At 36.3% G+C, this 25,232-nt stretch overlaps 1 protein-coding gene across 5 annotated transcripts; it reads right to left on the bottom strand.

Annotated features, from left to right (window-relative positions):
- Nucleotides 1–2,025: 2,025 nt before the first annotated feature.
- Nucleotides 2,026–25,067, bottom strand: LUC7L3 (LUC7 like 3 pre-mRNA splicing factor). Of its 5 annotated transcripts, none has more exons than XM_016203382.2 (11): nucleotides 24,839–25,067; nucleotides 15,574–15,640; nucleotides 12,586–12,625; nucleotides 11,963–12,107; nucleotides 11,508–11,582; nucleotides 10,224–10,328; nucleotides 9,058–9,219; nucleotides 8,396–8,679; nucleotides 7,582–7,742; nucleotides 4,038–4,231; nucleotides 2,026–2,545 (listed from the first exon to the last, which is right to left on the bottom strand). In XM_016203382.2, exons 1-10 carry the CDS (start codon nucleotides 24,935–24,937, stop codon nucleotides 4,071–4,073), a joined length of 1,299 nt encoding a protein of 432 aa, XP_016058868.1. In that variant the 5' UTR covers nucleotides 24,938–25,067; the 3' UTR covers nucleotides 2,026–2,545; nucleotides 4,038–4,070. The 5 variants fall into 5 exon arrangements, 3 of the variants coding, with proteins under 3 accessions (XP_016058868.1, XP_016058867.2, XP_016058869.2); XM_016203381.2 differs by having other exon boundaries at nucleotides 2,026–3,985; nucleotides 4,091–4,231; XR_001602483.2 differs by lacking the exon at nucleotides 2,026–2,545 and adding an exon at nucleotides 5,377–5,607 and having other exon boundaries at nucleotides 4,145–4,231.
- Nucleotides 25,068–25,232: the final 165 nt, after the last annotated feature.

Here is a 25,232-nt window from a genome sequence, read left to right as displayed (position 1 = left end):
CACCTGCAGATGAGTAATGCTGTGAGGACATAAATATCTAAGCTGGGTGATATGACTCAAAGCGGCAAGAAATGTGTTTGGATTCAAACTGAAAAATCAATGGATTGTGATTTTTTTTTTTAAAAAAGTTAACAAAAGGGGTAGGATAGAATGTAGAAGGGTCTCTATATTGCAGTGGGGAGGATGCCAGAGGAGAAGACTCAATTCCTGGGGCCCCTTGAGAGGCACAATAAAAAGTAAATCATCAGACCAGTACTATAGGCCAATTAAAAGTTCACCCCATTATTTTAATCAATGAACTATTGTTTAAATCTTTATCTTTTAGAGATACATGCTGAAGTATTTACAGATTAAATGGTAGGTCTGACACTCCAGTATAATAGAGGGTAGGTGATTCAAACAAACAAAATAAGACTGGCCATTCAGTTATACTAGTGATGAGTTTTAATAGAGGTTAATGATACTGGTTCTACTATGTGTATGTCTTTTAAATTTTCTAAAGAAAATGAACTGACTGCTTTGATTCCAGTTTTATCAAGTACTCTTCTGATTAATAAAAACTGGCTCCCCCCTTCAAGGCTTTTCAAAAAGGAAATACACATTAACCAATTAACAACTTTTAGGTCTGCAAGGCAGAAATGTGTATTTCTTATACAGAATCTCTTTATATTGGATTCTTGTGAATTTGGCTACTAAGAAACATTTCCTCTCAAGACTGGTAAATTTTGGGTGTTGGGAGTGTCCCAACCTTCTAGATCTCCACAACTAAGACCAGACATTAATCATGGACACTTTAAGGGGCCAGGCCTTCCCCTCAAATCCCACATAACTCTGACATCGATCTAAGTGTTTGCAGAGATGACAATTTTTCATGAACTCGTTTCCTGTACATCATTAAAATGTTAGCTGTTAATTCCAGATGAGGCAGAACAGAATAAACCTGGTGTTTTAATACCTTAATAATTTACTACCTTTAATACTTTAGTAAATTCTTTCTCCCTACAACCACAATTGTGTCAAACTATACAAAGCAGTGCTTGGGAGGTGGCTGACTTTGTGTTAGGTTGTTTTTCCATCTCATATTAATCCTCCCGTGAATCATCCCTGACAAGTTCAGAGACAACCCATTTGCTGCATCTTCGGGATCAACTAGGTAGGCCAGGAGCGCACTGTCCTCAAAGCATTCTCTCACAGAGCCTCTGAACTGGCAGCTTCGTTATTTTCCAAAGCCTGGTGGAGAGCATGTTAGTAAATTCTGTAACAGTTCATTATGCCTACCGAATGAATACAGTGGCATCGTAGCGAGGCACTGGACCATGAGGCAGAGACCTACTAGACTGATGTGCTAGCTCGCCAACACAGAGCCAGATGACCTTGGGTAAGTCATGTAACCCACTTACTCAATTTCTTTACCTATAAACTGACGGCAATATTTGAAAATTATAAATCACAAAATATTACTATGATATATGTAGCTGGAGATACTTTTATACAGTTCTTGACAAAGAGGACTATCAAAAGAAACTAGCCACCAAATTTGCCGTATGTGACAAAGGGAGGGAAATCATCTGCTTAACTAGTTTGTTTGTTTTTTAATCCTTGTTATATGTATTACACACCCCATAGAAATAAATACATTTGTATTCTGACAAGATCAGATTAAAAGAAATCTTGATACAGAATTTAAAACAAAGACTAAAAATGAGTTAAAAGTTTTTGAATGCTCTTCTACATCATTATATCACAGCTAGAGGATGCCTGTGTTCATCAGAAGGATATTCTGAATTTACTACTACTAAAGATATCTTTCAGGGATGTAAAAATATATTCTAGTTCACTGTACATCTTTGCTATTTATAAGCAAAATTCAAATTTATTCATAACTACCCCAAATTGAAGCACCATTATTAAAAACATTTAAACTGGAAATTCTATAAAAATTAGTCTTAAACAGAACCACCAGATAAAACTGTACCACCAACACCTCTAGTAACAGTGTACCTCATATTTAAAACAAGGGACTAGTTCAGAGTCAACACCTTTATTAGAAAAAGATTAATACTAAAACTTCCCAATGACAGAGACAATCAAATCTGTAACAGAAAGTCAGAGATACTTTATTTTCACTTCTAAATCCAAAGGCTAGGTTAGGTATAGCAGAGTTGTAAAAATGGAATCCCACTGTCTTAGTCACACGAACACTAACGTTTAATCCCGTTTTCGAAGTCCGAGAGTGAAAACTTGCAATTAAACACTGAGCAAGCCACATGTTTAGGTAATATTTCTTAAAAAGTCTTAAAGAAAAAAATATGATACATGACCTAAGTTTTCAGTGGCATATATATGATATTAACACATGTTCTGAAATCTGGTAGGTCACATCAGTCCTGAATTAATTTTTAATTAAAAAAAAACAAACAAACAAACAACTAACTGAGCTTTATACTTTTTCTATGCCACTATAGTTTTCTTTCACCTCATTTTAATGTCGGTCTTCACTTTACGCCGTTTTCAGTTTTCTTCCAAAAATCTTCGAACAGTAGTCCTATAATGCAAAATTTGGGGAAAAATGATAATTAGACAACATGTAAAAGGCAAACTTTTATGACTAAGTGTTGGCCCAGTCACTAACTGCTAATAACATATGTATACGAATGTTCTTGTATTCTTTTTGATTATCAAAGCATCAGTGTGGTCTTAAAGCCATGTGCCTGTGTATGCTTGCCTATGTGGGAATGGCGCACACAGGCATTACATTATATTGCTGTCCTAGAAAAGGAATGCCACAGACAAATCAACTAATTGGTACTTCCTTTCATTAGGAATATTCTATCCCATGCCACTAGCCCAAAGAATGAACAGTTTATAGGTTTTAAGAACTCTTATAAAACCTGACTGTTAATAGTTCTTTAAAAACCCAAATTCATTCTATATGTTTCATCAGTTCTTTGCACTTCAGACTGAAAATGTCTATCCTTACTACTCACTGCTGCTTTAAATGTATCAGCCAGTGATTATACCTACAGACCTATGGCTGACTACGAAAGTCTCCTACACAGTAGGAAATATTAAACACATACCTCTTAAAGACTTGAGAATTGCATTGAATGTAACAAGGCGAATAATATGAAGTGTTTATTGTATTTAAAATTCTTTAAAGATATCTAATTCTGGGCACCACTGCATCCCTACATACAGTTGAAAAAAAATTCCATTCTGTTAACATTTGATTTATAAGTTTTCACGCAATACACAAAAACCCCTGTGCTTCTTGTAAAGAACAAAAAGATACACAACAGTTAAGCGTAAAGATCACAGGCAATAGCATTCAAACATGGATGTGGGTAGAGAAAGGAGTACCTGGCATGAGTACCTGCTTAGTTTGACTGAATCCTTGATTTTTAATTTGGCTTTTCATGGGCCGCTCACAACACCAACGCTGTGTGAGGTATGGTAGTCAGCTGCAATAATTCATAAACCCTACACTTCCATCAATCCAATGCTACTGGCTCTCGAGTTACAGAACAAACTGCATTAGAATGCAAGGCAATAAAGCAAAAAACTAGACACATCCTTGACAAAGAAATAACTAGCAGTTTAATTAAAACAAAGAGTCCAACATGTGCCTCAGAAATATTTAAGTTTTTAAAGCAATGTCTCTGCCAATGTACCAACACAAGATGGACTTAATACCAAAAAGAAAAAAAAAAACAGTTCAACCTTTTTATTAAAAAAAAAAAAAAAGAAATGACAGCAAAATCCCTAAAAAAAGGATAATTAACTTTTCAATGGCGACTATATTACAAATGTGGGCAATAATTTCCAAAGAGGCACACTAATGGGGGCACGAGTCTGCTACAAAATAGCTGAGACAAAACAATGTACCTCAAAATGTTTTGCAGGACTACACTGTCTTTTCCTTCAGAAGATGTATGTCTTCTTACTCGGCTTAGATCCATCTTCATCTGTGCATACTTACGCTGCACTGTCAAACAGTAACAAAAAGCCCTAATCAAAGTGAGAAACAATACACTTACCTCTGTCTGATCTGAGGTCTTATCAGATCAGTTTTAATTGGACTGAGTGTCACCTTCAGATTTAATGTCTTCACTGGTCCCATTGACCTCGTTCTTAGTATCACTTTCCTTTGAGTCAGTGTTTGTGTCTTCACTCTGTTTTTCTCGACTACTGGACTTCACACTACTTTTTTTATCATCAGATCCCCTCTTTTCTGCCATAAAAGAAGACATTGATTGTGGATTTTAAAGTAAAATACGATACATACATGATACTTTGAAAAATGAAACAATCAAGAGATAAAAAGACAATCACTTCCCACAGACTGCAAGTACACAGTTTGGTCAATCTATCAAAGAGATAAAATCTGTAATTTATGGAGGTGCAGGGAATCATAAAAAAGCAAAGGGTAAAACAGTGGGCAAAATCTCAAACTAGTGAGAAGCTGAAGTACAGGCAACTCCAAATTACTGCAGAATCTAAAGTTTAAGTAAGTTTTATTTGGGGTAAAAAACATCAAAAAGCAATGGGAAAGATATGAAAGACAGTACACAGACGCTATGTTCACATGAAGTAAATTTATTAAGTTAAAAAGGTAAAAATAGTAACTGCAAAAGGTGAAAAAAAGTTGAATATTTAATAGGCATGTTTCTCCAACTATCTAGTATCTTTTTATATATTTGAATGCCCAAGAGGGACAAGCCCAATGAAAGGAAGTGGACCTTAAATCCCAATCCAAGTACTGAACTTTTATGCTTTGCTAAGGTAATATATAGACCAACTCAGAGTTGTTTTTCCAAAAGGAGAAATTAAAGTCCAACTCAGCTGCAAATAAAGAACGAAAAAGTGCATCTCGATGTTTTTCTTCTTCTGTTTTCTTTGGAATGGCGAAGCCTCACACTAGAGGGAAAAGTGGTACACAGAGCAAGTATATTCTAGCCTTTTCAGTTCCAAGTATTACCTAACAAAAGACTTCTACAGAAAACGTTAAAGCAAGCTACAAACTTTCTGGAAAAGTTACTTTTTCTCCTTACAACCAAGTTAAGAATAGCTGGTCTAGCAGACTAGTTCATAAGACAGATGTTTCAAGAGAAGCACAACCCTCTATAGAACCTGGACAAAGGTATTAAGACGCAACATTGACAACTGGGAGAGGAATGGTAATGAAAACAAAATATGGTATGAGGGGCACTCATTCAAAGAATGTAAGAATTGAAGATCTTTATGTGAAGGAGCATATTCAGTCCATAACACTTGCAAAATGCACAAAGCAATGTCCAAGTAGCTGACTGCAGGACTTGCTTCATATCTGTCTGTCCACTTATGAGAACTGTGCCAGTACAGTGTGCTCTAACTGACCTTGTGGGAAAGTCCTCCCTTTGTGCCTTATGGGCTTCTCCGGTGCACAGGTAGCTTCAATGAAGAAGAGTCGTCTTGTTGCCCCGTAGAGGACTAGTAGTCAGTCCAATAATCTTATCTTCTGCCCTATGTAAATATGGTAGATCTTAATAGTCCTAAGGACATCCACAAAGTGTGGTGGATTTTAGGGCTATGGATTAAAAAAGGAAACTCTCTTGACAAAGAGAGCACCTTAAGTTGGTTGGTGGTTAAAAAAAAAAAAAAAAAAGTTTGTGTAAGAAACCCCTTTTCATTTGTGGAGTTAGATAAAGTGCTTCCATAACAGCACGTGGAGTAGTGAACTCCCTCTTACTCATTTGCATTATCAAATGTTTGCTACTGCTCATATCTGGCCTCAAAGTTCAGGCTTTCAGTCATTTATATACCTGGGAGTGCCTAAGTGGCTACATGGCACTTTCAAAAGCCAGTAAATCCTATCACTTCTAAAAGAGACCCCAAAGTTTAAGATAAATCTATCACAGCAAACCCAACTTTTCAAGATGGACCTGATGCAGAGTTTTCTCTGAACCAAGTCTCAGTATCTCACCAGGAAAATCCCTGTCTGTCCATATTCTAAACACAATGCATCTTATTTTTACTTAAAAGTTTATTATATTCCATAATGCCATTTCTACAATTAGGATTATAGCTAAGCAATTCAGGACATCTCTTTTGCTCTATCCAGAAATTACACAAACACATCTATTTTAATCAGGCCACTGGCATTTACTGCTCAACTTTGATCCCAGATAGCTATGAAAGCTAACTTTTGTCCCTGAGAACCAATCCAACTACTTTAAGTAGCATGAACGATGATATACCAAAGAGCATTAGTTCTCAAAGATAAGTGATTAATTTGATCTCTGACATCACTAGTTACCTCTTAAGAGTTGATCCCTCACCCTAAAAATACATTATACAGAAAATCTTATAAAAATGTTGGATGAACTTTCTTGAAACTAATGGAAAATCAGTTAATCCTTTGTAGCCTTCTGAATCACAGAAGTAATTTCCGAACTTAAATGGCAAACACTAAAGCTTGTGGAAGTTTAAAAAATTGCCCCTGTTCCCTACTTTTTAACATTTGCTCCATGTTGCAGAAAAAGCCAATACGTATAAATATATTTTAAAAGAAAGTGCACTTATTTAAGGAAAAATAAAAGCAAAAGACAAAAAAGTTTGTTTGTGCTGCTAGTTCTCTAACTCAATCTAGAAAAACTTGAGTATGCCTCCACCCCCCCCAAAAAAAACCAGCAAAGGAGAGTTCCATAAAAGAAAATAATAAACAAGTATCACATGAAAGTCCAGTACAATAAACTCAAACAGCAGCACACATATTATGTTGGCGATCAAACATGGACACAGATAGGCAGAACAGGATGGAACAAGTAGAGCCAAGAAAATTAGAAATAGGCCCTTTCTGTCATCCCTAAAATTCATGCAAAGCAGAACAGTTAATATAAAATAAAAAGTGTTCAAAGAATCTGAAGAAAATGCAGAAAGAAGAGCCTGATGATTAAAAGAATTATCTTTCAATAAAGGCTAAGTTAAAGGATGAGGACATCCTTGTGAAAACATGCCGAAGACAAAATGAAGACAGTTCATTAATAGTGCACAGTAAACCAAATACTAAGATGCCACAGAGAACCAAAGGAAAAAGTAGAGGGGAAACAGCATATTTCAATAGAAAACATGGTTAAGACACGTGTAAGATATTCAACTTCTGTGAACTTAGAAGTTAATTATTAAGTTAAATGAATGTTACATATGAGGACATATATGAGGACAATGTACATTTATTCTGCAAGACATATTATGGAACACTACAGCAAATTTTTTTTAAATGCTGCCAATAACAAAGTTAATATATTCTATAGCCCCCAAAACCTGAAAAGTAATGCAATACTTGGAAGAATCCAGATGATAAAACTTCAGGTTATCAATTGAATAATGTGGTTTTAATGTGTTCTTAGAAAACACCAGGTCAACAGTCATTCTCACACATCAGAGCAGGAGAGGGGAAACTAATGCCCATCTTCTGCTGAATGGTGTTACCACTAAGTGAAAAGGAGTACAGCTTGAAATGGACCTCTGTCTATGTCCAAAGAAGACTGAGGAGGCAAGAGTGAAAATCTCTTAATGAATCAAATTCTCACATAAACTAACCTTTCTCCTTGGATTTTCTATCTTGTTCTCTGTCCCGACTTTTGCTCCTGTGCTTATACGACTTTCGATCCCGGCTTTTTGATCTTCTTCGATCCCGACTACGAGATCTATGCTTTCTTTCTGATCTATCATGGCTTCTGCTTCTTCTGCGATCTCTACTTCTTAATAATTTAAAATACAAGAAAAGCAATTTTAGCTGATATTTACAGTAAGAAAAAACCTTGGAGAATTATATACCGTTAAATAACAAAATTAAACTAAACTTATCCTTAAAAGGCAAATGAATATAGTCTACTACTAAAACCCATTTACACTAGAAATCTTAAGAACTGAAAATCTAACTTCAATTTTTCAAAGTGCTAAGACAGTTATCATTATGCTCTTTATGACCCCTCTTCAATCACAACTCTAATTAAAACAGTAAAACTAATTTCATATTTGTGTTTTTAAAGAATTACATGATGTTTTAGTTCTTAATTATGCTTGATGTTGTTCAAAGCAAAAGTAGGTAATCTTACCTAAAAAAACTTATGACTTAAGTGTCTTCATAGGACCAATGAGAAGAGAAGCAATTCAAAGAACACCCAGTAAACTCATTTCCTAGTAAGATTGCATCAAACCTCCCCAGACTGATGGGAATTAGCAAAGAATTTGCCTTGAAGATGGACTAGTTCACTGATTCAACATTCATAATCCATCCTAGTGCTTAATGATACTTAAGACCATCCCATGTACCAAGGAATAACACTAGTAATTACTACTGTTTACTGCACACTCACTGTGTACCAGGCATGATCTCACGCGCTCTACAAACCTGCTTCGCCTTCTTTCTCTACTTCTCGATCTCTTGTGGTCCCGAGACCTGCTGCATCTTCGGTCAGAAGTTCTGCTTGAGTGCCGACTCCGTGAGCGACTTCTCTTTCTTCTCTCCCTGTCGCGGGCCCTTTCTTTTTCTCTTTCTTCCTCTTCTCTTCGTCTTTTCCTTTCTCTTTCTTCCCTTTCTCTCTCCCGCTCTTTTTCTCTTTCTTCTCGTTCTTGCTTCTCCTTTTTTAAACGCTCATCACGATCAGGTTCTTCAGTTCTTTTCCTTAATTTTTCCTAAGGAGGTAAATTTTTATAGAGCTAAGACTTTAAAAGGCATTGTCAAACAATGGTTCTCTAATGTGAAGCATTTGTAGACCAACTTAGGAAATAGTATGCCCTAAAATAGAAATTCCAACACCATGGATGTACACAAGATATCATTACTTGACTAATTCCTCAGAAAAATTCTTTTCCCCAAATTCCTAGCACAGAAGAGTGAAGCAAATAAGGTACTTTGCTAATCTAACTGACTTAGCAAAATTTTATAGGGATTATCACTGCTTCAAATAACACACATCAGAAAATATCAACAACGTTTATATCTACGTAATCAATTTTTAGCCATAATATAGTATTAGCTATAGCTAAAATACATGTTTAAAAGAAACTTACTTTTAATTCTTCTACAGTAGTTTTAATTTTGGCATAGCCCATGTGCTGTTTTCCCATTAAATGGTCATCTACCCGGGACTGGGCATCTCCTACTATCAAAAAAGCTCCACACACTTCACAAACTTCCATTTGTTTTTCTTGGGCAGCAAAACTTTCAATTGTCTAAAATGATAAATCAGTTATAAGAATGTCTGAGAAAGAAAAAACAAACAAATCCAAAAAGAGTACTTAACATCTAGAATAGATTTTTAATTTCGTGAATTGCTATTTTCCATTTCCCCCCAGGCATAATCTCGAGCAGTTAATTGGTCAACTTTTACAAAGGGGATGGATGACAACAGTATCAACTCTTTATCTCATCCAGGAAGTGCTAAATCCTCATGCTCAACTGTAACCGTTGAATTATCTGCACTGCCTTGAGAAAGTTGAACTATATTTCAGAAAGCAACCTATTTTAGTCTAAGTTCATTTCTTGCTTAGGTTCAACAGGCTAAAGGTGTCACCTCCATATTAAAAATGCTTTTCAAAATCATTAAGGAACTAACTGAGTATAACCTAAGCATAACCTAGTCAATAGTTGGGAACCAATGACCAATTATATTCTACCATCAATATCCATAACATATATTCTCTAGAAGTTTTTTAAAAGTTGAAGCTATTTTAGGTGTACACCAACATTGAAGATTAATATGTACTAACTTATTTTAACAATAAAATAAAATAAAAATAGTTCCAGTTTGTCCACATCTTCACTAACACTCGGTATGGTCAGTCTTTTTAATTTTAGCTATTCTTATAGATGTACAACAACAGGCCCAAAATTACTCATGATGATATAAGGCACCAGTTGGCAAGCCAGCAGCTAGAGGTCTGTTTTTGTAAAACAAGTTTTACTGGATACAAAGCCACAACAATTTGTTTATGTACTGTCTAAAGCTGCTTTCATAATATAAAGGCAGAGCTATGTAGTGTGGCTTGCCAATCTAAAATACTTATATGTAGCCCTTTGTTTTAAAAGTTTGCTGACTCTTGATTCAGGACCTTAGAAAATTGTTTACAAAAAAAGGAAAAAAAAGAAAATTGTTTATAGAAGTTCTCAAATAGAAACAGGTCCTAGTAATTCATAGCAAACAGCCTGGGTAAATCAAAATGAGGTTGCTACTCACCGATGTTGTAGACCTAAGCAATTCTCTCTCTTCTTTTAACTGTTCAACTAATTTCATCATTCCCTGGGCTTCTTCTACTTTTCCTTCAGATCCCAATTCTTCAATCTAGGGGGGATTTAAAAGAACAACAAAAAGCATTCAAACTCCTTTCTAACCAAACTATCCAAATATTTTTCTTCCCCCCCCCCATGCTTCATTAGCATGTTTGTTTGGGTCTTTTTGTTTGGTTTTGTTCACTGAAGCCTGTGTTTAATTTACCCTTTTGATTTTTTATAGCATTAAGGAAGTGTACTCGACATGCAACAAACTGCTTATTCTAAGGTGCACAATGCAGTTTTGACACCATGAAACTTCATCTAGGGTGGCGAACCTTTTTTCTGCCAAGGGCCATTTGAATACTGATAACATCATTTGAGGGCCATACAAAATTATCAACTTAAAAATTAGCTATGAAAAAAGCTCCTAGATTTATTGAATTTCGAGTCCCGCCTGTGGTTGCCTTGGCAAGACCAAATGGTTTCGTAGGCTGTATACAGCCCACGGGACAGACCTTCCCCAGCGTTATTATTCTAGATAATGAAAACATCCATCACCCCAAAAAGTTCCCTCATGTTTCTGTAATACCTCCTCTCCAAGCAACCACTGACTTGCTTTCTTTCACTATAAATTATTTTGCATTTTCTAGAACTTTATATAAGTGGAACTATGCACTCTTGGGGGCAAGCGGCGGCCTGGTTTCTTTCACTCAGCCTAATTATCTTAAAATTCATCATACTGTTCCATGCAGTTAATTCCTTTGTATTACTGAGTAGTATTCCATTGCATGGATACATCAATTTGTCTATCCATTCACCTGTTGAGTTGTTTTTTTAAGGGTTTTTGCCTATTATGAATAAAGTTGCTATATATACATTGGCATACAACTCTTTGTGTAAACATGTTTTCATTTCTCTTGGGTAAATATCTAGGAGTGAAACAGCTCATGGTATAGCTTTTAACTTTTTAAGAAACAGATAAATTCTTCTGCAAAGTGGTTGCACCATTTATATTCCACCAGCAGTGTGTGATAGTTCCAGTCTGCCCACATCTTTACTAATACTTGGTATAGTCAGTCTTTTTAATTTTAGCTGTTCTGATAGGTGTACAAGTATCTCGTTGTGGTTTTAATTTAATTTCCCTAAGGACATTGAGCACCTTTACGTATATTTATTTGCCATCCTGATATCTTCTTTGGTTAGGTGTTTATTCCAAGTATTTTCTGACACTAATGCATACAGTTCTTACCTGTTGCAGGAGTACATCAATTTTATCTGTTAGAACCTGAATTTTTTCTTCATTTTTGCCTGTTGGGCCAGCTGCCTATTGAAGACAATAAAATATATTACCAAACAGTAAAAACCAAAGATAAATATTCAAACTCTCATATACCATATATATTTGTATTTAATAAAATGTCGAATCACAAGAATAGTAACTGAGCTATCTTCAATTTCTGTTAGCCAATCAATTTGTTAGTCAATTACATATTGTCAGTTACTGATAATTATGAGAAAAATCTTATGATTAGCAAAATCGGCACTACATTTACTAATAAAGACTGAAAAAAACGCCTTTAAAGTTTTATGTCATTCTAAAAGAACACAAAGTAATGAATGAACTTGAACACAAGTTTCAATACTAGAAAGGTCTCCAGAGAACAAGGACACTTTACAAAGACTGTAAATTAATTTCATACTCACCCCAGAGGACTGCTGGTTTTGAGATAATGCCAAACGAGCATGGCCTCGTCTAATTCTACGTTCTACCTCTGCAAGTAAGCTCTGTAAGTATCGCAGAAAATCTCTCTCATAGCCCACTTTCATGAAACGAGAACTCTTTTCATACCTGATAAAAATGAAAATAAACAAGCATTAAATTTTTTCTAAATCTTTATTCATTACAACTCACATATTCTATCTTAACTAGTCTCACAGACAGTTGCATTTAGGCTAAAGGGTAAACTAGATATTTAACAAGTGAATTTCTAGCTGTCCCTCCTCCTGGTAAAGGGAAGGTAGTATTTAGCATTATGTTTGGTTAAAAGCATAAATTTTACAATCAGGCAAACCTAGGTGCTTCAACACCAGCTCTACTACATTGGATCTGTGAACCTGGACAAGTCTCATTTATAAAACTGGGGCTGTCAAAAAGCAACTGTGATGTATCATTATTGAAGCTATACCACCCCCAGCTAATGAATATGATGGACCTCTATCAGGCATTCATTTTACATCAATTCCAATTATTTCTTCAATCCTTGTCCCCATTAAACCACATAATAACTAGGAGAAAAGGGGAGTGAGGGGGAAAAAAAGTAACTTACTGTTTTCGTAGATTTTCATCATGAATTTTTTCACAAGGACCTGAAGGGGAAAAAATGAGAAATATGAACATACATAAAGTAATGGTGACTTTAACAACTTTTTCTCTTGCCAAAACAAAAGTTCTTTCTTCAAAAAAAGGAAAAAAGATTCATTTTATCATTTGAGTAGTCTGTAGATACCTAAATTGAGCTTAATGAATCATGAAGCAACATGCCCAAATAAACACATGAAATTTGTTTTCCTTAGTCTTCGAGATCAGTATTAATGGAGAGCAACTGTATGTTAAGAGGGAGTGGGAAGAAAGAGAAAATTGTTCTTTGATGCTGCCCAAGGAAAAAAACTCTAATGAGGGCAGACCACTGGTCAGAAACACCACTGACATCTTATTAAATTTGAATATCTGCACATGTGGTCAAACCATGTAAGACTAGCACTTTAGTCTCATCCCTTTCCATCTCTAAAAGGCTACTAATTTTAACCCTTTTAGTTGTTTCTTCTGGATATTTATAAATTCTCCATATTTATAACTTCTATACTTATTTTATGTTGGGCATCAAAATTTTAGGTTAAATATTCAGTGTTATATTTTGACTATGCAAGTACTATTAACTGCTGAGCCAAACAAAAGGTGCATTATGATGACACTTTGAATACACTTCATCCCTGGATTTTTTCATTTTAGTTTTCTATTTACTTCCAAATTCTTCTCACAAACACTTTAACTCTAGAAACTATCTCAATATTAACTTTCCTCAAGATTCAAAACACATCAGAAAATCAGCTTCATTTTCTTCCATGAGCTTTCTGATCTCTTCAATCTAGGCTGCTTATTTTCTAAGCTCACTAATAGTTGTCATCCTGAGAAATTCCTTTTCTGGTCTGTATTGGATGCAGTTTACTGGATCTCTTGTTTTTCTCCTTCTTGGTTTATGCCCATGTGTCGGTGGAGTTTCCAGAGAAAAGGTTCATGTGAGATAAATTTGCTGAGACCTTGCATGTCTGAAAAAAATTTCTTTTACCCTCATACTTTCATGTTTGGCTATAAAGCCAACCTAGGTAAAAATACTTTTCAGTCAGAATCCTCAGGGTGTTTCTCCAATGTCTTCAAGCTTCCAGTGTTGTCACTGACAAATCTGAGGCCATTCTCATTCACAATTCTGTGTGCCCGACCCCCACCCTTGGGGTTCTGAAATTTCACAATGGTGTGTCTTGGTATGGATCTTTTTCACTCACTGTGCTGAGTACTTGAAGACCACATTCAATCTAGAGACTAACATCCTTCAGTACTGCAAAAACTTTAAATTTTTTCCTTTCTGTTTTCTCTATCTAGACTTTTATTCAGCTATTAAGAGAGCTGGGCTGATATTTTAATCTTTTCTGTCCAATTACCCAATATTCCAGCAAATTTCCTTGATTTTATTCTCAAACTTTTCCACTGATTTCATTCCAGATTTCTCCAGTTCTAATTTCAAGAGCTCTTTTTGGTTTATCAAAAGTTCCATTTTTATATAGCACCCTATTCTTTCTGATATCTTCTCTTATTTCTGATACTAAATTTAGTTAAAACTTTAAAATTTTTTTCTTCTGCTTTCCCCATTATCTCTAACTCCACTCAATTCTTTTTTATTGTTGGTTTTCGTTAATCTCTTGTGTTGAAAGTTTTCTTCAAATGTCTGACTGGTGTCCTTGGCTGGCAAAACACTTCCAAAATCTAACTGGAAGTTGGTATGCACAGGCAGGGTTTGTCAACTAATAGGAGCTTTACCCATTGAAAAATCAGGCAGCAAGACTTTCTTTTAGGAGACTCCCCAAGGGTCAGTACCTGTAGATCACTTCTCTGGAACTGTTCACTTTCTCTAAAGAATCCTCTTCTCTTCTGCCTGGGGAAAAACATCTGGCTGTATTCTTCTAGGAACAGGGCAGAGGAGGGAATGGGAAAACCCCACTATTAAGAATATAGACTCATTTAATCTCTTACAGTCTCATTTTTATTCTTTACTGCCCTGTGCTATGTCTGGAATCCCAATATCTAGACTCATTCACCCTTAATGTGCTCCTAATGCTCAAGGGCAAGCATTACGCTTAGTGAATTAACTTCTCTTTTATGGTTCTAAAATAATACTAGTTATGTACCATCCTTGGAAGAATAGTCACTCAATTATTTTTTTACATTTTGTGGTTCAGCTGAACTAGTCTCTTTCACCTGATTTCTCTAGGAAGTAACCCTCTAGTCTCCTGGGGTACAGGGTGAGAGAGGCATAATCACCATATGCACAGGTTTTAAGAGTCAGACCACCTAGACTAGTGGTTCTCAACAGAGAGGAATCATGCCCCCAAGGGACACTTGGCAGTGCCTGGGGACAGTTCTGGTTATCACAATTGGGGGCTGTGCTACTGGCATCTAGAGGATAGGTGGCCAGGGATGCTGCTAAACATTCTACAAAACATAGAACACACCCCGAAAACAAGAAAATTACCCAGTTCAAAATGTCAAATGTCAAGATTGAGAAACCCATAACTAGACTAATCTGTCACTTTTGGTCTCATTACTCAACTCTGCTTTCTATGGTACCTGGTACCTCCAAATCCTGAGCCTGTCCAGGGCTTTGCTGATCACTTGCTTCTGTTTAATAGCCCATTCTGCAGGCTAAATTTCAGGTTTCTCTGCTCTGTTGAGTTTGTTGCTACTCTTCCATCCACTTGTCATCTTCCAAAAATTTGTTGACACCTCTAATGTTATCTCCTCTTCCATTTACACCTTTTTTGTTTTTAAATTTCCATTTCAGTGGAGGGGATTAGGGAGGGAATGTAAATAGACATGTATTGTATAATTAACTAAACTGACATTTATTAATACATTCAAAAATCTAAGCCAGGAAAAAATTTACTTTATCAACAAGCCTTTAAGAGAAAACTTTTCAGAATGATAAAGTACCAGTTTTTAAAGTCATAAATTTGAATAAGAATTACATAGAAAATTCACTTACCAAGATCTGAACGAGTGTTTGTGAACAATTCCGCAGGACAAAAACCACAGAGATAATATTTACAAACCTAGTGAAGAAAAACAAAAGTGCTTAACTTTTTTACGTTGTTGTTTTAAAACTATATTGGAAAAAGTGCCAAATAACTCTTTTCTCATTTCTGGATTTTCATTTTTCAACCAAGTAAGTGTAAGAACTATTTTGTTTGTTAGACCATATCAGTTAGGTGAACGAGTGACTTCTGGACTCCTGCATCTCAGTAAGAAATGTGTAAAACTGACAAAGAGTTACCAGCTTTTAAAATCACTAACCACCCCCTCAATAGCAACAAAAAAATATGGGAAGATATCCAGAAAAAAAGGAATATTTATTTTTTTATAAAAACAAACACCAAAACAACCTACACTGTTCTTATTGTTCTAACATTGTTAAAGACCAGAACCAATTTACGGATTAGGATTTGGGAAGCATTGGCTAAATTATAAATAACACTCATTTAAAGCAATCTGGTTCAGTATTTTCACTTAAGAGATACTGTAACCTGCCCCAATATGTATCAGTATTTCCATATATACCAGCACTTTACTGAGTGACTCTTGATGGGCTCCTATGGTATGGGGAATTAACATGAAACTGACTTTTAATTCTCTCCCTCTGGTACTTCTATAATTCCTTCAGCTATATTCTAAGATTATCCTATATTTAATTCTATAACACTGCAAATCAAAACCTGGTAAGCAAAATTCCAAAGTACCTTCCTTCCTTCATATAATACTTCACTGTTATTGGATGAACTATCAATGTACAACTACGACACGTGAAAGAAAATGTTAAATTTAAGATAGAATGAGAGTTATTTCTAGATGCTTAGAAATAGATGTTAAATATGACATAGATTGATTTCTGCCTCACAGATCAAATTGTTTACACTTATTTGAAGCAATATGGTTCCATAAGCTTTGTCCAGAAAAACTAAGGTCATAAAGAACAATTAGCCTTGGCTAGGTAGCTCAGCTGGTTAGAATGTCGTCTGATACACCAAGGTTGAAGATTTGATCCCCAGTCAGGACACATACAAGAAACCAACCAATGAATGCATAAATAAGTGGAACGATAAATCGGTGTTCTCTCTCCACCACCCCTTTCCCTCCTCCCTTCCTCTCTCTAAAATCAATAAATATTTTTTTAATTTTAAAAAACAATTAAAGATTAAAAAAATCATGTCTAAGTATCGAAAGATTTCATTTTATAGCAATATTATATTACATATAGCCTTAAGACATAATATCTTTGTACCATTTTCTTTAGACATTCTTCTAATACTGGATTTTTAAGATTACTCTTTGAAACTTAAACACCATTCTTACGAACTATTAAAGAGGCTCTAGCCCTGGCCGGGTGGTTCAGTTGGCTAAAGCGTCATCTGGTGCACAAAAGGTTGTGGGTTCAATTCCCAGTCAGGGAGCACGTGGGAGGCAACCAATCGATGCTCCTCTCTCACACTGATGTTTCTCTCCCTTCCTCTCTAAAATCAATGGAAGAATATCTTCGGGTGAGGATATGCTCAAATGGTTAATGGTTTTTCAGATTATTTCCAAACCTCCAATGCTCATATAATATGCTATATACTTTTCTAATTACTAAAAATTATTTGTTGCCCAGCCGGTGTTGCTCAGTCGTTGAGCATGGATCTGCGAACCAGGTCAGGATTTGATTCCTGGTCAGGGAGCATGCCCTGATTGCAGGCTGGATCCTCAGTAGGGGGCATGTAGGAGGCAAATCAATGACTCTCATCATTGATGCTTCTCTCTCCCTTCCTCTCTCTGAAATCAATAAAAATTTTTTAAAAGTGATTTGTTAAACTTTGCACCCACACTTTATATCTGGTGTAGAGAGAACAGAGGCAAAGAATATGCCACATATCTTTCAGACTATTAACCTGGTTCCACGGGCCCAAAAATTATTTAACAAATTTCCCACAACTAAAAGTTATATGTAATAGTTTAGTGATAGTTACCAGCAGTACTTACTGTTATTTATAGCTACAAATTGTGTGGTCATATAATAATTTAAAAACTAAATTTAGTGTGAAACTCTCATAGGTATGAGACTTCACCATCGCTGTGCATTTTACTTTGACGTACACATTTTTTTAATTTCTACTTCCCATATTTACGAAGTATATTTTGAGATTTGGGAGTGGATTCTATCTAAAGACTGATTTTGCTGTTTTCAAAAGACTTCTATTGTCATTATACAAAATCAATCAATAGAAGACTACTGTTCTTTCTTACATTTAAACTGGGCCAATCTCTATGATCCTCAAAAAACCTCTATGATCCTTCCTATACTTACATTTTAATATTTAAATTCAAGGAGGTATAGGAAGACAAAAGTTAGTAAGATATTCTTAGTGTACTGATTGGAAATGGTATAATTTGATAATCAAAACTGGTAGTGCCTTAAAGTAAATGCTAAAATACAGGACTGTTTTGTTAAGGTGTCAGTCTATACCTACTTGAATTTAAACATTAAAACAAAAGGAATAAATATCTCTATGGTTCCTCCCAACTCTAAAATACAACCAAATACAAGTATTTCTAAGAAGGAATCACATAGGTTTTTTTTTTTGGTACTGAAATAGCAATAAAATACTTATGGAATCTTAGTTTTAATAAATAACATTTATCACAAAATCAAACTGACCCAGACTGGGATTTGGGCTTTACCACGTATCGTGTGATTTAGCTTTTCTGTAAAACTGATCATTACTACTAAAACTAATGATTAAATACCTCTGATTTTCCAGAGCTATTTAAAGTTTTATTGTGAAACCTAAGCCTTATTTACATAAGGCTTTCCAAAAAAATAGTAGATTCTATGTACTAAGTCAGTTTTTCAGAAAAATACATGAAGACTTTTTTTTAAAATCCTCACCTGAGGAATAGGTTTTCATTGATTTTTAAAGAGGGGAAGGGGAGGAGAGGGAGAAACATTGATCAGTTGCCTCCTGCATGAGCCCTGACCTGGGAATAAAATCTGCAACCTAGGTATGTGCCCTGATTGGAAATGGAACCTGCAGCCTTCTGGTGTACAGGACAATGCTCCAACTATCTGAGCCACTGGCCAGGGCCATGAACAAGCACTCTTAAATCTATTAAGTACTGCATGGCATTTAATTTAAAATTAAAAGAATTAGGTATAATCTACATACCCACCAGGAAACAAATAGTTAAATAAATTAAGGTAAACTTATATACCAATCAAAAGATCCCACAGTATAAATGAAATTTGTTAAATATATTAATATATCTATGACAACTTTCACTTACAGATATGTCTGTAAATTATTAGAAAAGATTGGAAAACATACCAATTTTTAACTTTTTTGGGGATTTGGCTAAGGGGAAAGGGAGGCATGGAGAGACTTTCACGATTTACTTCTATATTAAACTTTAATCTTTCATAGCAAGCATGCATGTTTACTTTCGAAAAAATTTTAATGGTTCTAAACTCAGAAGGAAAACAAAATAGTAAAATAAATTCCAACTATATTAATGGAATCAATTTGTAATGAGAATGTTATTTAATATAAAGAAGACTGACACATTTTTGGGGTTTAAGTATAAATATTTAACTGGGAAAATGCTAAGATTTACACCTTAGGGAGTGCCCTTCTAGCTGCTAGATGTTATGCTGTCCAATTCATAGATTTATGAATCCCTTAATAAAGCTAATTAGATCTTCAAATTTTAAAAAAAGACTAACACCTTAACAAAAACAGTCCCGTATTTTAGCATTTACTTCAAGGCACTATCAGATTTGATTATCAATTTAGACCATTCCCAATCACAAAAGTACGCTAAGAATATCTTACTGACTTTTGTCTTCCTATGTCTACTTGAATCCAACAGTAAGCAATATATGTCTTATGTCTCCCTTGAGCTAACCAAATATTTTCAATGCTGTCTGCATTATTTTGTTAAACTGCTTTCCCCAAACCAGTTGAATGCCTGGCTGTTTCTCACCCCAATGGTTAGGTCAGCTGTGTAATATTTACAAATAGTAAAGCCTTCATATCATTAAATCATGTATGAATGTCTTTACAAACACCTACAAATATAGGTCCCTAGCTAAAATCCTGTAGATAACCTTAAAGAACTTCTTTTAGTATTCTACATTACTAATAACCTTGATAAGTAATTGGTTCCACCAGATACCAAAGTCCATTTTATAAACAGTCATAATAAAGATAACTTACTCAATTTCTGTTTTTGATAATCTACTCCCATTTTAAATTTATCATGTTGGCAACAATCAACCTAGTATTTTGATGACAGGGACTTAATTGTCATATACATTTTTTTATTTGAAATCCAGGATACCTGAAAATTTTACTGATGGGGGGAAAAAAAGAATACCTGTCACTCCATAATCTGTAGTCACTTCCACTATTAATAGTTTAACTCAGCGATTTTCAACCTTTGTGCCTCAAGAATTCCAAAACAATAGCTGTCTGGTGTGAAAGATCAACAATTGTATCTATTTTTTGTCAGATCAGCAAAAAAATATTTTTTGGTGTGCCACAGAATTTTAGTAATTACTTTGTGTGTGTCCTGAGAGAAAAAAGGTTGAAAATTGCTGGCTTAACTGGCTACAATTGGCTACAAACAAATGTTTCTTTTTAGCTAAGAGCTGAATTCATTGTGTGTATTTTTTTAAAAAGATAAAATAGAAAAGGGAAAAATTTTAATACGTAACAAAAATATTCAGTCCCTAATAACATAGTTTCAGGCTTCAACTATATCGTGATCACTCTTTCTACTGTCATTTATTTCCACGCCTTTTATCACATATATACCTTTGTAGTCATGGGTCAGTCTTTTTATTGCCTACACAAACTTTTGGTAAAATTTTAATCAATTTTCCATAGCAGCTAGATAGTAAAAATCTCTCTCCTGCTTAGAAGCCTTCAATTGTTTCCAAATGTAATTTAGTCCAAACTTTTAATAAGACTTAAAAAACCATTCAAAACCATGTTCCTGCCTATCTAGCCACATGCCCCCTCCCTCAAGGAAAACAAACAAAGACCCCAGCTAAAACACCATTTAGGATTCCTCAAAACTTTGATTTTCTTCAGCCCCTAGTAACCTCTCTTCTCTCCCACTCTCTCAGTCTAATTCCTACTAATCCTTTAGGTCCCAGTATTTAAGGGTCACTTTAATAGGCCTTTCCCAAATACCCCAGTCTGAGTTAGGTGCACCTCTCATGTGTACTCTTCCCCACTGTGGCACTTATCACACTGTTTTACGAAATCGCATTTACTCCTTAGTATCTGCCATCAGACTGGTGGTTCTCTCATGCCAAGTGCTGTATCTATACTATGCTATACTGCTATAGCCTAAGAGCAATACATTTTTGTTGAATAAAGGAATACAGGAATTTCCCCCCACTCACAAGTAACAAATGATGAGAAAATTAAACATATTGCATAAAATAAGGAAGCACTACATTACTAACTTAAGCTATTTTCTCCCCTTATGAAGAAATCAAGTCCAATGATACAGTACACACACACTTTCCCTAAAGCAATCAATCAAATACCTTAATATTTTCAGTGAGTAAGAGTATTGTGATGGTCCTTTTTTATTTAAGTGTTTGTATTTTAGAAATACAGAGATATCTTAAAGGCTGACGTGATAGAATTCTCCAAAATAATGGAAGTGGCAGAGAATATAGAAGAAATAATATTGGCCTTGTGTTAATGTCATATTGGGTATGAGTACATGGGAAGTTCATACTATTCACCCTACTTCTTGTATATGTTGTGGGGAGAAAAGCAAACAGCAGTTAAGTACACATATTAACACACAGACTCCTGGCAATTCTGAGAAGCCCAACACTTACCATGTATAGACTAAGGCTGAAAAGCCTGCATTTCCAACAGAACATCATTTTGGTGACTCTGAATTAAAATTATCTAGTAAAATACTTAAAAAGTTCACAAATAAAAATGTGGACAGAAGCCTTAACTGGTTTTTTCTTTTCTAAATAACTTCCAGTGTCAATGACAATATCTGCTAACATTCTGAAGATTTGAGAGAAAAGAACATTTAGTTCAATTCCCCTTTTAAATCATTAACCCTCCACTGAACAGAGGGCATACGTGAATTTGATAAATGATAAAAGAAATCTCATTTTAGGTATTATCAGAATCAGAGTTAAGCCAACAATTACATAATTTCACGTTTGGGTTGAGAGCTACAATGTAAAAATCTCAATTTGAACTACAAAATTCCTATTATCTATTTTGATAATAACAAGGCCTCTAATGCCTTGTCTGGTAAACACTGAAAGCTTCTCATGTTGACACTAACTGAAATATGCTCTCATTAGGCAGTTAAAATCATATGCTTTCCTCATTACTGTGGTTGGTTAGGATTAACAAAGCAGAGCACACAAACTGCTTAATGCAAAATACTAATAATCTCAAGGAATAAATTAATAACAAAGGAGGCAAGATGTGCCAATGAATCCTTGGAACAGTATTAAAGCTGAAAACTACTTTCAGATCCAGAGCAATCTGCAAAGGAGTTGGAAAGGCCCGTTAAGTACTAACCCCAGTAAGGCACTTTCCGAGATTCAACTTTGATAGTGGTAATATATACATCACATTACAAATAAATGAAAGGTCGATAATTTGTGTCACAGATGCATCCTTCACTTAAAAATGAGCTTTCCCAAGTGCTACCCACAATTAAGAACCCAAGACCAACAGGTGAGTCAGGAAGCAGTAGAATGCCTAAGAGGCCATTATATGCAGATTTCTGGGGCCTTCCGGGAGACTCAGAATTAGAATGGGGGCAGGGGTGAGATGCAGAAAACCACATTTAAAACAAATTCTACAGGTCCAATATGGATATCTAGGAACTACATTTAACACTAAGGTAAAGCCCTAACCAGGTAGCTCAGCTGGTTAGAGCATCACCCTGAAACGCCCAAGTTTTGGGTTCGATCCCCAGTCAAGGCACATACAAGCAGCAACCAATGAATGCCTATATAAACAGAACAAAATGATGCCTGTCTCTCCCCTCCCTTCCTCTCTCTAAAATCAATACATTTTTAAAAAAATGTTAAAAAACCCACTAAGGTAAAGCTTCCATTTCAATAAACAAAAGAAACCCCACCCAGCTGAAATTGCTTTTCCCAACTAGTGCAAGTCCTGCAAAGGAAAATTTTCAATTACAACAGGAATGCAAAAGTATTTTGAAATATCAGGTTACAGTGATGGTGAAACACTGACAGTATATGTAGGGGTTGTCCATTACTCCAAGATTTTAGCACTAACAGCCAAGGCGTAAAATAGGCAAATGACCCGGAAGTGATGTCACAAACTTCCCCAGCTTTATTATACCCTACGGTAATTCCAACTTATTTAGAAGAGGCCACGTGCTTTGTTCCTGGTCAATGCCAAACTTTCCCCTGCAGTCCTGAATCTGAAATACTAGTAACTGACTCTTTCAAATCCCTGAATCTGGAATGAAGTGCAACCTGTCATTAAAGGCATAAAATATTTTGGTGACAAGCACCAAAAGTTTAAATCAGTGAGAAGCACTAAAATTGAAAGGAAAGCAGATTTATTACAGCTGAGATGACATAAAACCTTAAATTGCCATTCTGAGAGCCTCATTGCTAATGCTATAAAACCAGTAACATATAATGCAATGTGGCAATAAATACCACCACCGAAACAAAGTTTCTCCGCAACACTGTTCAAAACACTAAGAGGTAGAGGCATAGGCTGCTCCAGTCCATAAGGAGGCAATCAAAAGCAATTTTCTCTTTGATTCAAAATTGATAAATGTCCTATTTGCACATCAACTAACTCATAATGTTCTTTTTTGGGCAAAGCTTAGATGGAAAGAATACTGAGTTAAGTGGTAAAAGAAAAAGTTACTTCACTGTGACAAATAAATGCCTACATAAAAAGAGGGTCAAGACAAACAACAAAAGTACTGTCTCCCATTTAGACAAGTAGGGGGAAACCCCAGAAATATAAAAAACCTACAAACTTTTAAATAGCTTCACTTCCCTTGAGGCCAATGCCAAATATGCGAATCTGACCCCACACAATGAATTCTACCATAACACTTCATACTACTTCGGAATCAGGTAACATCCCAATGCTTTAAACTAACACTTATTTCTTGAGGTATCTGAAAGGACTCAGGTAGCACTAACTTGTTTTCATGCATTGCAAAAGAGATTTTACTCTGACCAAAGTCTGTGTTTAAAGAGTAAGCAACTAACTTTACAAAAAGTATATTTAACTATTCCTTCATATTTTGATTAGTAACTGCCTTTAAATTATCATGTTGTTTGATTGAAACTGCAAGCCAAGTAAAATCAAAAGCCCCCATCTACTCTTCAGGTAAGACCTAAAACAAACGTATGTTCCACGTTCAAAACACCTGAAATACACATCATGGTATTTTCAGAGAACCAATTGCATAGAATTGTGGAAAGTGAACAGGATCACAAAGATTTGGTTTCGCCACTTAACTTGCCAACAGATCTTGGGCGAGCCTCTCAAGCCTCATCTGTGAAACTGGGGTTATAATATTTACCCGTACACATAGGGTTAAGAGCATCAAATGAGTTTAATGTTTAAGAAAAAGCCTTGACAACCAAGGGCTTAAGTGAACGTACCGCTATCAAACAGTATTTGTAAATCATGACGGGTAAACCCTACCAAGTTACGACCTCTTTTCAAGATTCATTTCCCCATATAAGCGTCCATTCAGAAACTGGACCATTACTGAAATAATACGTTGTCACGACTTTTACCGCTAATCCTGGCCAGAAACTTCGGTCTAAATACGATGCTCAACCCAAATAACGGGAAAATTTGTCCTTTCCTCTATTTCATTATGAGGTGAAAACTCTGGAGCCTCTGTCTGATATAATTAAATAACTCCTTCCTTTCCAGCGTTTCCCTGCTTCAGGTTCTTTTCACTTCTGCCAATGGCCCTCTACGCTTCCTCGATACTAAAACAAAAACAAATCATCCCCTATCCCAGGATCCGGGCGGACTCCTCCCTCCCGGGCCACGCTCTCGGGTCCCTGCGGCCACCGGGTCAAACACTGGACAGCGTCGCGGTCCCGGCCCCCGCCCCGAATCATACCGCGGAACCGGCGGGCCCAAGCCCGCGCCGCTCCCCTCCCCCCGACGGCGCCCGGGCACAGGCCCAAGGCCCGCGGGACTTACGCTCTCGTGGTCCCACCGCACGTTGCTGCGCTTCTCATCCGGGGCGAGGTTTCGGTCCCGGCCCATTAACTCATCCAACAACTGCGCGGCCGAAATCATGGTGCTTCCCTCGGGCGGCTGCTCCCGCCAGCCCTAGCACCCGCTGAAGAAAACGCTGGCGACACCGTCGCCAACCTCTCCGGCCGGCTCACAGGCCGAAAAAGCCTCCTCCAAAAAGGAGCCGATAAGACAAAATGGCCGCCGCGCGGGCGCTTTCCCAGCGTGCCGTGCGCGCGCGTGCGCCCACGGGGACACGCCCAAGTCTGGGAGGCGAGGTCCGGCCCTCTTCCGCCGGCCCGGGGGCGGGGCCTGCCGAGGCCCGGCCGCGACTCCGCCCCTGCCCGGCGGCACCGCC

This window comes from Miniopterus natalensis, chromosome 17 (assembly GCF_054644295.1).
Source record: "Miniopterus natalensis isolate mMinNat1 chromosome 17, mMinNat1.hap1, whole genome shotgun sequence".
In the NCBI taxonomy this organism is placed as follows: Eukaryota; Metazoa; Chordata; class Mammalia; order Chiroptera; family Miniopteridae; genus Miniopterus; species Miniopterus natalensis.
Note: the sequence above shows the minus strand (reverse complement) of the source record. Positions and strands in the feature narration are given on the sequence as shown.

What these genes read in the sequence shown, in the direction of transcription:
- LUC7L3 (XM_016203381.2), bottom strand. Translation starts at nt 24,937, where the DNA reads ATGATTTCGGCCGCGCAGTTGTTGGATGAGTTAATGGGCCGGGACCGA. An exon ending in GATGAAAATCTACGAAAACA is followed by an intron (nt 12,108 to 12,585) that starts GTAAGTTACTTT and finishes CATTTTTATCAG; the next exon opens with GTATGAAAAGAGTTCTCGTT. An exon ending in AAAACCAGCAGTCCTCTGGG is followed by an intron (nt 11,583 to 11,962) that starts GTGAGTATGAAA and finishes TGTCTTCAATAG; the next exon opens with GCAGCTGGCCCAACAGGCAA.